General features: G+C 42.1%; 1 protein-coding gene across 1 annotated transcript; it reads right to left on the minus strand.

Moving 5' to 3' along the window:
• Nucleotides 1-648: 648 nt before the first annotated feature.
• btbd3a (BTB (POZ) domain containing 3a) lies at nt 649-15,750 on the minus strand. The gene is made up of 9 exons (XM_080448378.1): nt 15,620-15,750; nt 13,738-13,894; nt 11,433-11,523; nt 11,054-11,172; nt 9,986-10,202; nt 8,829-9,015; nt 7,002-7,255; nt 4,379-4,666; nt 649-1,007 (listed from the first exon to the last, which is right to left on the minus strand). Exons 1-9 carry the CDS (start codon nt 15,678-15,680, stop codon nt 903-905), a joined length of 1,479 nt encoding a protein of 492 aa, XP_080304504.1. The 5' UTR covers nt 15,681-15,750; the 3' UTR covers nt 649-902.
• Nucleotides 15,751-18,859: the final 3,109 nt, after the last annotated feature.

An 18,859-nucleotide genomic window follows, 5' to 3' on the forward strand; every position in this document is an offset into this window, starting at 1 on the left:
TTAGAGAAGCCTTTTAGAGAAGCCTTTTAGAGAAGCCTTTTAGAGAAGCCTTTTAGAGAAGCCTTTCTGCCTTCATGCTGTTTTCATCTCCCTCAGCGTCACCGTGTTTAGAAGCTTCTTCTGCTGAAAACAGCAACAACCTCTTAGGGGAGGAGCTTCGCTGGCAAGCAGATAATAATAAAAACATAAAACGTTACACGTGAACGGAACGCGTAAGAGACGTTCAGAGATAGCCTGGTTCCAGACCATAGACCCCGCCCACTCTCTGAGAGGACCGCCCCCTCTTGGTCTGGTGTTGTAATTCATGTGAACCTATAGGATTTATTCGGTACAAAAACGTACCGTCCAATGAGAGTCGGAGGTGGGGGGGGGTGGGGTCTAACGACAAGCCAATCGGCGAATATCCGCTAAAGCGAGCTGTGCGATGACGTCAGATGTAGGCGGATCCGTGGGATCTCTTGTGATTGGTTTAGGGAAATTTCGAATCCCCTCCCCCTGGTAATCGCCGACACTGCAGCCAATGTCAGCCTGAAGCTGATAATCAAGCGAGTTCAGAGCCTCAGTCGTGGTTCTCCCGTTGTAAACGAGTAAAAAAACGTGGTTCTCCCGTTGTAAACGAGTAAAAAAACGTGGTTCTCCCGTTGTAAACGAGTAAGAAAACGTGGTTCTCCCGTTGTAAACGAGTAAAAAACGTGGTTCTCCCGTTGTAAACGAGTAAAAAAACGTGGTTCTCCCATTGTAAACGAGTTAAAAAAACGTGGCACTGCGTTCAGGAAAAACCAGACGTCTGGGTGGATCTGCAGGAAGATCCACTGGATCTCCATGATGTCCAAAAGGCGTTGTCTCTCTCTCGTTCTTTCTCTCTCTTTGTGGACACGCCCCCTGAAGCCCCGCCTCCTCTCTCAGGCGTAGAAGATGAGCTCGGGGATCTGTCCTCCCTGCACTCCGGTTCCATTGGTGCTGTCTGAGGAGCACTGGAACTGGAAGGTGACCTTACCACACTGCACCTGTAGGGGGAGTCACAATGGTGAGACATGTTTACCACACTGCACCTATAGGGGGAGTCACAATGGTGTTAACCACACTGCACCTATAGGGGGAGTCACAATGGTGTTAACCACACTGCACCTATAGGGAGTCACAATGGTGTTAACCACACTGCACCTATAGGGAGTCACAATGGTGTTAACCACACTGCACCTATAGGGAGTCACAATGGTGTTAACCACACTGCACCTATAGGGAGTCACAATGGTGTTAACCACACTGCACCTATAGGGGGAGTCACAATGGTGTTTACCACACTGCACCTATAGGGGGAGTCACAATGGTGTTAACCACACTGCACCTATAGGGGGAGTCACAATGGTGAGACATGTTTACCACACTGCACCTATAGGGAGTCACAATGGTGTTAACCACACTGCACCTATAGGGAGTCACAATGGTGTTAACCACACTGCACCTATAGGGAGTCACAATGGTGTTAACCACACTGCACCTATAGGGGGAGTCACAATGGTGTTAACCACACTGCACCTATAGGGAGTCACAATGGTGTTAACCACACTGCACCTATAGGGAGTCACAATGGTGTTAACCACACTGCACCTATAGGGGGAGTCACAATGGTGTTTACCACACTGCACCTATAGGGGGAGTCACAATGGTGTTAACCACACTGCACCTATAGGGGGAGTCACAATGGTGTTTACCACACTGCACCTATAGGGGGAGTCACAATGGTGTTAACCACACTGCACCTATAGGGGGAGTCACAATGGTGTTAACCACACTGCACCTATAGGGAGTCACAATGGTGTTAACCACACTGCACCTATAGGGGGAGTCACAATGGTGAGACATGTTTACCACACTGCACCTATAGGGAGTCACAATGGTGAGACATGTTTACCACACTGCACCTATAGGGAGTCACAATGGTGAGACATGTTTACCACACTGCACCTATAGGGAGTCACAATGGTGTTAACCACACTGCACCTATAGGGAGTCACAATGGTGTTTACCACACTGCACCTATAGGGGGAGTCACAATGGTGTTAACCACACTGCACCTATAGGGGGAGTCACAATGGTGTTAACCACACTGCACCTATAGGGAGTCACAATGGTGTTTACCACACTGCACCTATAGGGGGAGTCACAATGGTGTTAACCACACTGCACCTATAGGGAGTCACAATGGTGTTAACCACACTGCACCTATAGGGAGTCACAATGGTGTTTACCACACTGCACCTATAGGGGGAGTCACAATGGTGTTAACCACACTGCACCTATAGGGAGTCACAATGGTGTTTACCACACTGCACCTATAGGGGGAGTCACAATGGTGTTAACCACACTGCACCTATAGGGAGTCACAATGGTGTTAACCACACTGCACCTATAGGGAGTCACAATGGTGTTTACCACACTGCACCTATAGGGGGAGTCACAATGGTGTTAACCACACTGCACCTATAGGGAGTCACAATGGTGTTTACCACACTGCACCTATAGGGGGAGTCACAATGGTGAGACATGTTTACCACACTGCACCTGTAGGGGGAGTCACAGTGGTGGGACATTTTAGCTGGGATTATAATGGTTTAATTGTGCTTATCATCATCCAATAATTAAACAAAGCTCTGTGCGTCTGTCCCCAAAATCTCTTCTGCCCGGTTCTCCTCAGTGGCTAGAGCAATTCATCTGTATTTGCACACGGCCATTGACCATTAACCATGTGTACGGAACGCAGACGCCCGTTTTTCACTTTCCCCAAATGTCAGCTGTTTATTAGTGTTTTTATGTAAAATAATGTCGCCATGGTTACAGCCCCCTGAGCTATGGGTCTGTGCACAGCGCATAACCCAAACTACACATACTTTGGGAGCTCATGTCCCCCGACGGGTCTGGTCTAGGCCAGCTTTGTTAGTCTCTGGAAAGACGTGCTGTGATTGGCCAGTAGTCACTTTGAGTGTCAGTTGGGGCAAACGCAGTCCCCACAACATCATTTACTATTCTGTGCCTATCGGTACATAACTCTATCGGTACATAACTCTATCGGTACATAACTCTATCGGTACATAACTCTATCGGTACATAACTCGGACGGGGGGCTGAGTAGGCTCAAAGCCAACTTGAGCCACGAGAGGCAGCGCGAGTTGCCGTGCCGAACGTTGCGAACGTTACTGCGCCCCTCCGTCGCCGTCCGGTCCAAAACTATACTTTATCGGAGAAAAAAAGTAGTCCGCGGTTGTTAGAAAAAGTTCCCAACCACTACAAATCCGCTGTGCACTAACATATATAGCATGGTCTAGTGGCATTGAACATTGGAATATATCAAATCTAAATTACAATTGTTTGCCTTTTAGCTTTTGTAAAAAATAGTTATAGCCAAAACAGACCATGTATGCATTTAATAATGTTCCACTTAAAGGAGCTACACCATGAATTTAAAAATAATATTTGATATTTAATATCATATGGTGTATGTCCCTCAAACCTTTTTCAAAAGGTTTGAGCCTAAATCATCACTCAGATATACTCATCCCAAGTCAATTGTCTCTGGCTTATACAGCACTTTCAGCTGCAATACCAAAACGTCCTCTTGTGCAGGGGGGGGCTACTGAGCAATTCTGTCTGTTAATAAAAAGAAATATAAAAAAAAAAAAAAAAAAGAAATGGAAAAATTCTGCATAAAAAGAAGCATCTAAGAAAAATACAAAATCGAAAAAAAAAACACTTTGAACATTTTTGAACAATTCCACCAAGTGTTTGAGGTGCCTGTTTCACCCACTTCCGGGGGGCGGAGCCAAAATCCGAGCCCGAAGTATTTGTTCGTAGACCCCCACTTAGGGGGGGTAGAAAAAGTTTCGGAGCAATTCGGGCGCTTTTCATTTAACATTGGGTTTGCCATCATTAATGTTTGTGACATCATAAACATTTCCATTCTGAGATCGCCTGTTCAGACACGCCCATTCTGGAAATCCATGAAATGAGAAGGAATGACTGAATTTAAAAAAAAAACTTTTTTGGGTACAAGAGACACTGGGGACCCCAAAAAATACAAAAAAACAAGAAAAAAGTGATTTTCATGGTGTAGACCCTTTAAAATTGCAGATCTACAAGCTCACATGTGTGTGTGCTTCTAGATCGGCTATTTCCGCTATTTTCCGACAGTTTCATTCATGCAGAATGAAGGGAAACGAGTTTTTAAACAAATTTAGCAAAAAAAAATTAATAAAATAATTACAATGATCTGAAATTATTGCGATCGGGTGCAATTATGTAAATCAGGGGTTCTCAACCACCAGGTCCGGGGACCACCAGTGGTCCTTTGGGGGGGTACCGGGGGGTCCCCCACACCCACCTCTGTCATGCCCTCCTGTCCGAAGTAGCTGAGCTCGTTGCCGTCCAGCACCACGCTGGCCGTGTAGAAGGTGTCGGGCTCGATCTGCACCGGGTGCTCGAACCACACGGCGAAGGTGCTGCTGGAGCCGTCCGAGGAGTACTTGATCTGGCGGTGGCCCGTGGCCACGCCCCCCATGGCCACGCCCCCGTGCCTCTTCAGCTCCATGCGGGCGCTGTACTCGGCCGAGCCGCAGCTGGAGCCGTACAGGCCGAAGCCGGCGATGAAGACCCGCTTGTCCACCGCAAACTGGAAGAGAGACGAGGACGAAGACACCGCGGTACGTTTTATTTGTTAAAGTTGTACAATGCAGAATCACAAATAACGATTTTTAGCAACCTCTGCTGGTCACTACCGTCACTGCATACAATTTCCCTAGTCCTCGATTACCCAGAATTCCATTCGTTTTCACCGGAAGCCGGAAGCGTTTCAAAAAGCGATCTTTTAATTGTTTTATACTATCTACGGATCGTTTCTCTTAGCCAGTGGAGCATTAGTTACCATGAGCTGTGCTTTCTTTTTCTGTTCTTTTTCGATCTTCCAATCCTACATTCTCTTAAAATCAGCGTGAGGTTCCTTTTTGTTATTAGCGCGGTAGTTCCTGGCCAAACAGGAAACCGTTGCGGTAGTTCCTGAGGACGTCGGCCACGACGTCATGACGTTGGCCAGGAACGTCATTTTCCCGGGAAAGTCCCCCCCGTACACGTTCAATAGAAAATATATAAATAAAAGGCTTCCGGGGGTGAAATTCACGGAGTGGGTGTTGTGAAACTTTTGCCACTCGCAAAAGATATACAATTTAACTTTAGTTTTGTTGAAAACGTTACCTAGTATTACTTTAAAACATTCGGTGCCAGAATTTTATAATAACAGATTACGTTCGGTGCCATAAATCTCACCGTTGCGCTGCGCTGTTTAAAGCTCTAGACTCCACCACGAGCAATCCATGAAAAACAATGCATGCGTGCACGGTGCACGATGGTCCTGGCTAACGCCTGGAACGATAACATCTCTCACGCGAGTCACAATGGCGGAGTGATGATCGATCATCCAAAATGACTCGTTTTCCCCACCGGAAAAAGTTTCGGAGCTACAGAGGTTTTTTTGCAGCGCGCAGGTGGAAAGTAACTAAGTACATTTACTATAATAGACGAAGCACAAATCAGGCAACAGGCTGTGTGTGTGTCTGTGTGTGTGTGTCTGTGTGTCTGTGTCTGTGTGCGTGTGTGTGTGTGCGTGTGCGTGTGCGTGAGCGTGTGTGTGTGTGCGTGTGCGTGTGCGTGAGCGTGTGTGTGTGTGTGTGTGTGTGCGTGCGTGCGTGCATACGTGCGTGCGTTCATTGCTAGGCGCAGCTCAGGGAGGGCAGCTGGTAGTCGAAAAAAAAAAAAATCACCATCGCCTGTCAGTGTAGCTCATAAAAAACTTTAAATATGTTGTTAATGGTTAAAAATGTACGTATTGGACTTCCAATTTAAGAGAATCAGTCTACGAGCTAATAAGGAGGCAAATGCCAAAGCGTTTGCTTGTGGAGATGTGACTGTACAGTTAGGGGGAGTTATGCCAAAAATGGCCGTGTGGAAAGAGGGAGTTACTGCTTTTCCACACATATGGGAGAATACTTCAAATATTCGTCTCCAGTAGGTATTGAGGGAGGGGCACGTCCAGAACATATGGCCCAGTGAAGCTGGGGTCTGGCTGCACCTCGGGCAGCCTGGTTCTGGTATGTTAAAGAGTCTGGCCAGCTTCTCCCCAGAATAATGAAGTCGGTGTAGTACCTTAAATTGAATTAAACCATGGCGTATACACATTGAAGAAGTGTGAATACGTAGTAGACTGTCCTGCCACACTTCCTCAGGAAGCTCTACACCCAGATCCCTCTCCCAGGCAGTTCTCACTCTGTCCCAAGTTACTGGTTTTAGGTCCCGTATCAAAGCATATATCACAGACACACGTTTTTTTGCGAAGGGATTAAATTCCAAAATGACATCCAGTTGATTTCTGGGTGGCATGTAAGGGTATGAGGAAAACATTTTCTGGGTAAAACTGCGGATTTGAAAAACTGTCCCTGTTATATAAAATGAGGAGAGGTATCTCTGTCTAGAATTGTGAAAATTATGTTTGATTGTAATCTTTGTCCCACTGCTTTTGTTTGTTTTTTTTTTGCATTTTCTTTGGAGCCTAAGGGGGGAGGGGGGAGGGGGGGGGGTTGTATGTGTGTTTATGTAGTCTTGTATGTTATATCAACACGATCTCTATTTTGTATAAAATGCTATACATTTGTACGTGTATATACGTGTATGTAACATAAAAACTGTAAAATAAAGTTGTAAAAAAAAAAAAAATGTACGTATTGTAATGCGTTTACTTTATTTAATATAAAATAATATAGGCTACTAATAATTATAAACATCGCAGAGCAAGGCAGCCGACCGTCGGCCGGTGATATTCTTTATCTATAATATTATGTATTATTTATTATTGCTGTGTTCAGGCAAGCTTTTAGTGGAGCCTTAAAAAAAAAAATCTAATGATAGATATGTCCTCATTATGAGCTCTAAAACACATGTTTCATGTCTCCATGTACCTGGATGCTGTCACAGCGCCCCCTGTACCTCCACTGGTTGCTGCGGTAGGCACAGGATTGGAAGCGGTGGCAGCGCTGCGGCGCCAGGCCCTGGCGCGGCGCGGTGTGGAACAGCAGCTCGGGCTTCTTGGCGGCCGTGTACCACAGGAACACGTCGTTGGTCTCGTTGAGCGTCAGCACGCCCGACTGGGCTGCGCCGTTGGCGAAGTCGTCCAGACCCATGGTGGGGATGCGGATCAGGTAGATGGCCTTACCTACCAGAGAGAGAGACAATTATGGTCTGTTCAGTAACTGAACAAACACTCTATAGCAATGATTACTATCACAATATAGAGCTATTTAACACTGTTACTGAACAAACACTCTATAGTAATGATTACTATCACAATATAGAGCTATTTAACACTGTTACTGAACAAACACTCTATAGTAATGATTACTATCACAATATAGAGCTATTTAACACTGTTACTGAACAAACACTCTATAGTAATGATTACTATCACAATATAGATCTATTTAACACTGTTACTGAACAAACACTCTATAGTAATGATTACTATCACAATATAGAGCTATTTAACACTGTTACTGAACAAACACTCTATAGTAATGATTACTATCACAATATAGAGCTATTTAACACTGTTACTGAACAAACGCTCTATAGCAATGATTACTATCACAATATAGAGCTATTTAACACTGTTACTGAACAAACGCTCTATAGCAATGATTACTATCACAATATAGAGCTATTTAACACTGTTACTGAACAAACACTCTATAGCAATGATTACTATCACAATATAGAGCTATTTAACACTGTTACTGAACAAACACTCTATAGCAATGATTACTATCACAATATAGAGCTATTTAACACTGTTACTGAACAAACACTCTATAGCAATGATTACTATCACAATATAGAGCTATTTAACACTGTTACTGAACAAACACTCTATAGTAATGATTACTATCACAATATAGAGCTATTTAACACTGTTACTGAACAAACACTCTATAGTAATGATTACTATCACAATATAGAGCTATTTAACACTGTTACTGAACAAACACTCTATAGTAATGATTACTATCACAATATAGAGCTATTTAACACTGTTACTGAACAAACACTCTATAGCAATGATTACTATCACAATATAGAGCTATTTAACACTGTTACTGAACAAACACTCTATAGCAATGATTACTATCACAATATAGAGCTATTTAACACTGTTACTGAACAAACACTCTATAGTAATGATTACTATCACAATATAGAGCTATTTAACACTGTTACTGAACAAACACTCTATAGCAATGATTACTATCACAATATAGAGCTATTTAACACTGTTACTGAACAAACACTCTATAGCAATGATTACTATCACAATATAGTGCTATTTAACACTGTTACTGAACAAACACTCTATAGCAATGATTACTATCACAATATAGAGCTATTTAACACTGTTACTGAACAAACACTCTATAGCAATGATTACTATCACAATATAGAGCTATTTAACACTGTTACTGAACAAACACTCTATAGCAATGATTACTATCACAATATAGAGCTATTTAACACTGTTACTGAACAAACACTCTATAGTAATGATTACTATCACAATATAGAGCTATTTAACACTGTTACTGAACAAACACTCTATAGCAATGATTACTATCACAATATAGAGCTATTTAACACTGTTACTGAACAAACACTCTATAGCAATGATTACTATCACAATATAGAGCTATTTAACACTGTTACTGAACAAACATCTCTAGTCACATCCCTGGCCTTACCCAGCACCAGGCGTTTGTTCTCGATGCTGGGCGCTAGATCTTGTCGTTGGCACTCGGCCTCGGCCCAGCTGAGCGCCGCCTCAAACACCACCATCTCCTTGGTGTTCAGCGTCTCTCGTCTCAGGATGCTCTCCAGCGTCTGGGCGTCGATGTCACAGAACCCCTCGGAGCGCAGCGCCAGCTCAGCCTATCAGAACAAGAGATGTAACCGTTAGAAGACACAGGGTTCACACACATTTTACCAATTCATTATTTCACCGACGTGGGTTTTCAATGAGTCTAACATTCATTAGAAGGACAATATCAGTCACTAGAAGCAGAGACGTGTGTTTTAATGAGTCTAAAGTTCATTAGAACAGTGGTTCAAAATAATCATATTTGAACTAGGGACCCCCCACCCTGATAAGCACTTGGAATTGTAGTTGAGGAATTACATTTAGTTTGACTCGGTTCCACAGATAAATATTGTGAAAATAGCAGATCTACAAGCTCACAACACCTCGTGTTGCGAAGCGTTGTGAGGTTGTAGATCTGCTTTTTTCACTTTTTTTTCCTCTTTCTTTTATTATTTGACAATTTGGCCAGTCTGACCAGTTTTTGTAGTAGTTTGTTGATTACTTTTGATGCAGTAATGGTCTTTTTAGTTGATAAAAAAAGTCTTACAAATCCTTAAATCATCACTTCACCTGTGGACCCCGTGAACCGCTGCAATAGAAGGACGTCCCAACAGCACCTACCTGTGCAGTGCTGGGTCAGCTCTGGGACAGTAAAACACCTACCTGTGCAGAGCTGGGTCAGCTCTGGGACAGTAAAACACCTACCTGTGCAGAGCTGGGTCAGCTCTGGGACAGTAAAACACCTACCTGTGCAGAGCTGGGTCAGCTCTGGGACAGTAAAACACCTACCTCTGCAGTGCTGGGTCAGGTCTGGGACAGTAAAACACCTACCTGTGCAGAGCTGGGTCAGGTCTGGGACAGTAAAACACCTACCTCTGCAGTGCTGGGTCAGGTCTGGGACAGTAAAACACCTACCTGTGCAGTGCTGGGTCAGCTCTGGGACAGTAAAACACCTACCTGTGCAGAGCTGGGTCAGCTCTGGGACAGTAAAACACCTACCTGTGCAGAGCTGGGTCAGCTCTGGGACAGTAAAACACCTACCTGGGCATCGATGACGTCCCAGCAGCGCTGCGTCAGGTCGGGCTCCTCAAACAGACAGCTCTGGGACAGTAACACACAGGCGTTCTTGGCGCTCAGGCTGGTCTCCAGGAAGTTGACGCAGGCTCTGGCCAGGTGAGGGACGATGTACTTCTTAGCGGCGTAGAGCGTGGCCAGCACCGTGTCGGCACACAGCTCTATCTCATCACAGTAGATGTACCTGATAATAATAATAATAATAATAATAATAATTGTAATAATAATAATAACGGCTAAATACATAATATCAGTGGTTCTCAATCATTTTTGAGAACCACTGATAAGGTTCCCATCCGATCCAACAATATATTATTCATATTCGTCCTGGAGTTGCTTTACTTCCATTATTTCTCAGCTTCAATAATACCAATTGGTTATTGTACTTTATATCGTTGGAAAGCCTGATTAGTCACTTTTACAACGACGTACGACTTGTGAGGATCTTGCATTCGTGGAACGGCTAGCTGTGCTGCTCATTCCACCAATGCACGATCCTTATAAGTTGTACCTGATCGTAAAGGTAACTAATCAGGCTTTCTAACGATGTAAAGTACAAAACCAATTGGTATTATTGATGAACCAAAATAAAGTTTCTGAACTTTATTTTATTTTAATTATTTTAGTGTATTATTGTGTTGACATGTTGTATTATTGTGTTGACATGTTGTATTATTGTGTTGACATATGTTGTATTATTGTGTTGACATGTTGTATTATTGTGTTGACATGTTGTATTATTGTGTTGACATGTTGTATTTTTGTGTTGACATGTTGTATTATTGTGTTGACATGTTGTATTATTGTGTTGACATGTTGTATTATTGTGTTGACATGTTGTATTATTGTGTTGACATGTTGTTTTATTGTGTTGACATGTTGTTTTATTGTGTTGACATGTTGTATTATTGTGTTGACATGTTGTATTATTGTGTTGACATGTTGTATTATTGTGTTGACATGTTGTATTATTGTGTTGACATGTTGTATTATTGTGTTGACATGTTGTATTATTGTGTTGACATGTTGACGTACTTGAGCATGGCCAGGAAGGAGGTGGGTTCTACGTCAGGGATGCGGATCTCATCCTGATCTTCAGCCAGTTCTCCATAGAACATGGCATGAAAGACTGAGCTGCCCACCGCTAGAACATACTAGAACACACAAATTAATATTAATGTACAGGGAAACAAATGGTACAGGGTTAGACAGTTCATGGGCACCTAAGGGTGCACATAGCACCTTCTATAAGGGTGCATATAGCACCTTCTATAAGGGTACATAAAGCACCTTCTATAAGGGCACCTTCTCCTTATATAGCACCTTCTCCTCCACACAGACAAACAGCTGAAACACAGTAATATTTAGTAAGTTGTTTGTCAGAACAGGTCAGGTTAAATGTTTGTGTTTATACCTTGTGACCTGGAACACGTTGAGTGCCCCCTGGAGGTCCCACCACGAAGTGCACGTCTGCCATCACCTCATTGTTGAACATGACTGAGTTCCTGTTAAATAAAACACATGTTCATTACATCCTTATTAAACATGACTGAGTTCTGTTAATAAAATAAATATTCATTGCTGCGTTCATAAGATACAAAGCTACACCGCATATCTGTTGCTTTGTAGCTTTGTGTCTGATGTTGAAACCAGCTCAACTTATTTGTTTATAAAAAATAAAATAAAAAAAATGAATCGAAAAGGTAATAGAATTAGGAGGACAACATCAGTCACCAGAACCAAGGACGGGTGTTTTAGATGAATCTAACATGGATAAAATGGAGTTTGAAGTTACAATGGGTTTGTATAGGAAGGGAGCGTGTCTGATAAAAAGAATATCACATTTCTAAATACTAACGTTAAACGTTAAAATGACGTAGGGGGGTGTGGGAGAATCGGGGGGGGAAAAGTGTGCCGTCGAGTAGTTGAATGTGGGTTGTTTCAGCAAAAAGCAACAGAAAGCGGAGAAAATTAAGATTTTTATAAATCCTATAATACTAAACTAAACCAGCTTCATTTTGTTGTGATCACGTGATTTCTGGGTGTACTCTTCATCATCATTCACAGGCTGTGGAAGAGCGCCCTCTATCGTAAAGCCGGAACTGTCGCTCCCTTTGCTAGAGCCCATTGAATACACCGTGCCTCGTCGAATCCAGGGCAAAACAAATTAACTCACAAGCCTTTGCAGTAAACCAATAGACAGAGAGCGTATGGAGGAGGAAATGTTCGGATGACGTTGTTTCCGTATCCGTGTGAGTCACAGTGAAAGTGGTCACTCTGGATTATAGATCACAGCTCTATCTTTTATATAAAACAATTAAAAAATCACACCCTGTGTGAAGTGGGCGGTGTCTTGCTAGCTAATCACAATACTGAATGGAGTCAACCAATCATGTACAAAAGATAAATACATTTATTGAAACACTCTTTATGATGGACGAAACCATAACTTGAAAAAAACCAATTTATGTTTTTTTTCAAGTTATGGTTGCTTATATAGGGCTATGCACATGTGTCATGTGACACTGGCCAATCACAGTCCTGAATAGATTGTGATTGGCCAATCACAGCGCAGGATAATTGTACAAATTTCCAAACCTCACTTTCAGGGCCGGTTTCACTGCCCAAGATATTTGTACATTTTTCCAAATCTCACTTATAGGGGCGGTTTCACCGCCCAAAAATAAAGGATGAAAGAGTTCAGAACCTTTCTCTGATGGTGAAGTAGATTCATAAAGGATCATATTAAGAACCTTTCTCTGATGGTGAAGTAGATTCATAAAGGATCATATTAAGAACCTTTCCCTGATGGTGAAGTAGATTCATAAAGGATCATATTAAGAACCTTTCCCTGATGGTGGGGTAGATTCATAAAGGATCATATTAAGAACCTTTCTCTGATGGTGAAGTAGATTCATAAAGGATCATATTAAGAACCTTTCTCTGATGGTGGGGTAGATTCATAAAGGATCATATTAAGAACCTTTCTCTGATGGTGAAGTAGATTCATAAAGGATCATATTAAGAACCTTTCTCTGATGGTGAAGTAGATTCATAAAGGATCATATTAAGAACCTTTCTCTGATGGTGAAGTAGATTCATAAAGGATCATATTAAGAACCTTTCTCTGATGGTGGGGTAGATTCATAAAGGATCATATTAAGAACCTTTCTCTGATGGTGAAGTAGATTCATAAAGGATCATATTAAGAACCTTTCTCTGATGGTGAAGTAGATTCATAAAGGATCATATTAAGAACCTTTCTCTGATGGTGGGGTAGATTCATAAAGGATCATATTAAGAACCTTTCTCTGATGGTGGGGTAGATTCATAAAGGATCATATTAAGAACCTTTCTCTGATGGTGAAGTAGATTCATAAAGGATCATATTAAGAACCTTTCCCTGATGGTGAAGTAGATTCATAAAGGATCATATTAAGAACCTTTCTCTGATGGTGAAATAGATTCATAAAGGATCATATTAAGAACCTTTCTCTGATGGTGAAGTAGATTCATAAAGGATCATATTAAGAACCTTTCTCTGATGGTGAAGTAGATTCATAAAGGATCATATTAAGAACCTTTCTCTGATGGTGGGGTAGATTCATAAAGGATCATATTAAGAACCTTTCTCTGATGGTGGGGTAGATTCATAAAGGATCATATTAAGAACCTTTCTCTGATGGTGAAGTAGATTCATAAAGGATCATATTAAGAACCTTTCTCTGATGGTGGGGTAGATCCCCTGCCAGGTGCTGCTGTGCTGGTGTCCAGGGAGGTGGTTGTTGTTGGACAGGTGGGTGTGGTTGCTGTGGGCGGGGTTTTGGTGGAGGCTGCTGCTGCTGCTGGTGGAGCTGGTAACGCTGGTACTGGTGCCTGAGGACAGAACAGTTACGTTTAGTTTAACCCAATTGAGGCCTGAGGTTCCGATTCTGCAAAATGTCTTCTAAATCCCAAACGGTTTTCTGAAAAACGTATCTATATCAGTGGCTTTTTCATGTCAAGAAACCCCAAAATGATATGAATTTGGCCGCGGACCCCCATCTCAAAATATTTTGTTCCAGGGACCCCCCAGAAGCAAAGATTTGTGTTCGCTTTAAAAGAAAATATATATTCAAAGATTTGCACACATTTTCACGATTTTTCAAAAATAGCAGATCTACAAGTTCTCGTATATCTGCTATTTTTGAATAGCCAAAGTGTAAAATAATGCTTTTTAGCTCAAATAAAAAAAATGGCACAGGTCTTAATGGCTTCAATCGTTAATAGCGATTATTTGAGCGACAGTCAAATTGTCAAGTAAAATGTCAGAAACACTTGTACTTTCTGCGGAGACTGAAAAAAGTGAATTCCCTCTCCTCTATTATAACATCCTTCTATAGAGGAACCATTGAGAGCATTCTGACGTACTGCATCACTGTCTGGTATGGGAACTCCCCCCCATATCTGACTTATACACAGATAGATGTGTCCCTCTCCCCCCATATCTGACTTATACACAGATAGATGTGTCCCTCTCCCCCCATATCTGACTTATACACAGATAGATGTGTCAGGAAGGCCATGAGAATAATGACTGACTCCTCCCACCCTTCCCACCATCTCTTTGAACTGGTAGGCGGTTCCAGAGCTCAGGGGGAAGCACCAGCAGGTCATCCAACAGCTTCTTCCCCCAAACCATCAGAACCCTGAACGCTCGCCACATATTGCCCCCTAAACGAACATCTTGAGGGATGAATAGCACTTCTATCTATATTGCACTTTGAATGCATCAGCACTTATTGTTTTACCAATGTTGTCCTTTTAATGTTTTTTAACAGCCTCGCCTGTTTTTAATGTGTCTATAGAGCACCGAAGTCTGACGTCATTTACACATCCTACCTGGGTCACGGTTTACCCCCCCCGTTCTGAATTCCCATAGATGTGTTTAATAACACACACACACACACACACACACACACACACACACACACACAGGTAATATAGCACCTTCTCCTCCACACACACAAACAGCTGAAACAGTCATATTTAGTAAGTTGTTTGTCAGAACCTGTCAGGCTAAATGTTTGTGTTTATACCTTGTGACCTGGAACACGTGTCAAATAAGAACTGTGTTCCAAAAATAAACAAATGATCCCGGCGGTTTGACTCTTATGGATATGAAGCATCAACTGGCGGTGAGAAAACGATAATGTTACTTCCGCCGAATTAGTTAAATTTTCGCCAGAAACAGACTGTATCAAATATGAGTGACTGACTATCATAAACGATACAGAACCTCCTCCCTGACAATATCTATATCTATATATAATATATAATATCTATATATATATAATATAAACGATACAGAGCCTCCTCCCTGACAATATCACAGAGACAGTTTGTTTATTTTTGGACCACAATTCTTATATGAGACGATTCTAAGATGACCCAATGTTATTCTCTAGAGAAATTACTTTACGAACCAGCTGTACTCTATTGTTTTTAAATGTTAGCACCATGAGTTGTGGAGAACGGTATTTTGCTCCTCTGTATGTAGTGTGTATTGTGGAAGTGACAATAAAACTGATTCTGAGATAGCGGTGACACGGCGCCGTATACCTGCAGAGGACGAGGACGACGACGGAACCAACTTCTTAGTGGGGAACAGCTCGGCTGCCATGGTGACCCACAACCCTCTAGTAGGACAACACGGGTCTGGTCATGGCAGGCTGGGTTCTGGAAGGTTCTGGAGGTCAGAGGAACACGGGTCTGGTTCTGTTAAGGTTCTGGAGGTCAGAGGAACACGGGTCGGGTTCCGTTAAGGTTCTGGAGGCCAGAGGAACACGGTCGGGTTCCGTTAAGGTTCTGGAGGTCAGAAGAACACGGGTCTGGTTCCGTTAAGGTTCTGGAGGCCAGAGGAACACGGGTCTGGTCATGGCAGGCTGGGTTCTGGAAGGTTCTGGAGGTCAGAGGAACACGGGTCTGGTTCTGTTAAGGTTCTGGAGGTCAGAGGAACACGGGTCGGGTTCCGTTAAGGTTCTGGAGGTCAGAAGAACACGGGTCTGGTCATGGCAGGCTGGGTTCTGGAGATCCGACTTCTGATGAACTCCTTTGGATGTTTGAGATGTTTTAGATGTATGATGTCCACCTGCTGCATAAAGCATAAAGCCACACTCGGTAAGTTCTAGGTATGTTACTGAAGAGAGAAGCAAGAAAATACCTGATCTAGGAGATATAGAGGCAAAAATAACTGATCGACAAGCTATAATAGATGCAGGAAATGCCTGATCTACAAACTGTAGGAGCAAAATAACTGATCTACAAGCTGTAGGGGCAAAATAACTGATCTAGAAGTCAGTACAGGCAGAGCACACCTGATCTACAAGCTGTAGGAGCATTAAACTACAGATCTAGAAGTTGCAAAAGTAGACAATAACTGACATACAAGCTCTAGAGGCAGAAAAGCACTGATCTACAAGCTGTAAAGCATTGAAGAGCGGATCTACAAGCCCTGAAAAGAAAGAAAAGCACAGAACACTTGGAAAGCTCTTTAGCCTATAACAGCTAGCTGTATGAGCAGAACTAACAAACAACTGATCTACAAACTCTCTAAAAGCATCAATGCGCTGACCTGCAAGCCGTAGAAGCAGAAAAAGTCTCAAACAGCTTGTAGATCAGTGTTTTTTTTACCCAAAAAGCAGCGACACCCAATCAAAAGACGTGTTAGCATCTCTGTTAGCATAGCGGCTAACTAGCATTAGCGGCTAACTGGTCACCCACTATGTATCTGTTATTGGTGGTTTGGTTTAAAACCCTTTTTGAAGTCACGTGACCCAGCAGCAGCGCGGTGATAGGACGTTAGAGGTGATGACGTGTTAATTAAAGGACTTTAAAGGTGATAAAGTGTTAATTAAGAGTAATTAAAGGAGAATTAACCCTTTGCAGTGAGGAGAGGCAGAGGAAACACTGGCTTTGTTGTTTACACACTGTGTTGCCAGGTTCCTCCTGCAGTGCGACAGAAACAAGCAATCTGGGTCCATGAAAAACAAGGCCCAGAAGAAAGTGACTATTTAAATAATCAAGATAAGTTTAACCACTTTAAACCTTATTTTCAACTATATGCTTTAAACTCATGATATAGATCTGCTATTTGAAAACAGCCGATCTACGACGCGACACGTTGTGAGCTTGTAGATCTGCTGTTTTCAACAACAATCTTAAAAAAAATAAAATAATAAGAATGTAATTTGAAACATTTTGACAACATTAATCATGTTGTGGCCGGTCCCTAGTTCTAGGATTTAGATAGATACATTAATATTATTATTATTGTATTATTTTTTGCACTATTTATTTATACATTATACATACATTTATACAAACATTCTTATCGTTTCTTCCCCCTTCAGCTGCTCACATAAGGGGGAAAAATACAAAATAAAGCAATCTTGAATCTTTGACACAAGATATTGTCAGATGGAGGTCGATCTGCGGACAAATCCTTCTTGATGTTAAAATGTTTGAGAGCCAAAACGACATCAGGAAGCAATAATTAAGCCCCAAATAATCAACTACAACTTTAGAAACAAGCCCCAACGAAACCCCAAGTCTTCCTCAACCCCCTCAAACTACCAATATGTACAAGCAACTTTACAGAAAAACAAGCCCTAAAGTCGCTTATAATAAACAGACATGGCAACACTGATGGCAGACTGCTCTCTCTTCTTCTGTTGGTTTAATCTGGAAGGATGGACGTCAAAAGGCGAGTGACTACCGCCCTCTACAGGACTGAGACGAAGAGACCAGGGGTCAATTCTCCCAGGGACCCAAACTAGGGAAAATAGCCGATCTACAAGCTCATGTGATGCGTTGTATTTTCACTACTTATCATTTTATCAGCGTTCGACACGGTGAACCATCAGATCCTCCTCTCCACCCTTGAGGGGATGGGTGTCTTACCTGACGGGTCGCTCCTACCAGGTGATGCTGAGAGGGTCTGTGTCAGAACCACACAGGCTCACTACTGGGGTTCCCCAAGGCTCGGTTCTGGGTCCTCTTCTTTTCTCTCTCTACACTACATCTCTTGGTGCTGTCATCCACTCCCATGGCTTTTCCTACCACTGCTATGCCGATGACACCCAGCTGTTCCTGACCCATTCCCCCCTCTGACACACAAGTGGAGGCACGCGTTGCTGCTTGTCTGGCTGACATCTCGGAGTGGATGTTGACGCACCACCTGAAGCTCAACCTGGACAAGACTTTTTTACTTAAGTAAAACATGTGAGTACCTTTTTCCACCACTGCTGGATACAGGATGGAGGATGTTACTGTCTGCCTTAGAAGGTTTATTTATGGAGCTCTGGCTCTGGCTCGGGCAGCCAGTTCCACTGTCAAACCTTTATGTGCAGTTTATCATTTGACATAATACACCATAAACCTCACAAGAAGAGCTTGTAAATCTATTTTAATGTTATATTATTAATGAGTGAATATTAGTGAATATAGTTATGACAGGTCATTATTACTTCTAACCCACAGCTCTATCAGTGAGAAGAGTTCAGCATTTATTTATTTATTATTATTATTATTATTATTATTATTATTATTATTATTATTATTACTAACCTAGAGCTCTATCAGTGAGAAGGGTTCAGCATTTATTTATAATTATTATTATTATTATTATTACCCTTATTATTATTATTATTATTATTATTATTATTATTACTAACCTACAGCTCTATCAGTGAGGAGGGTTCAGCATGTATTTATTATTTATTTATAAATCTGTTTTACATAAGCTCCCCTCAGCCTTGCTTTCTTAGAATGTTGGTGTTATAGCTCCCCCTGCAGGTTGCA

The sequence above is a fragment of the Gymnoscopelus braueri genome (assembly GCF_963280865.1).
Source record: "Gymnoscopelus braueri genome assembly, chromosome: 2".
Classification (NCBI taxonomy): Eukaryota; Metazoa; Chordata; class Actinopteri; order Myctophiformes; family Myctophidae; genus Gymnoscopelus; species Gymnoscopelus braueri.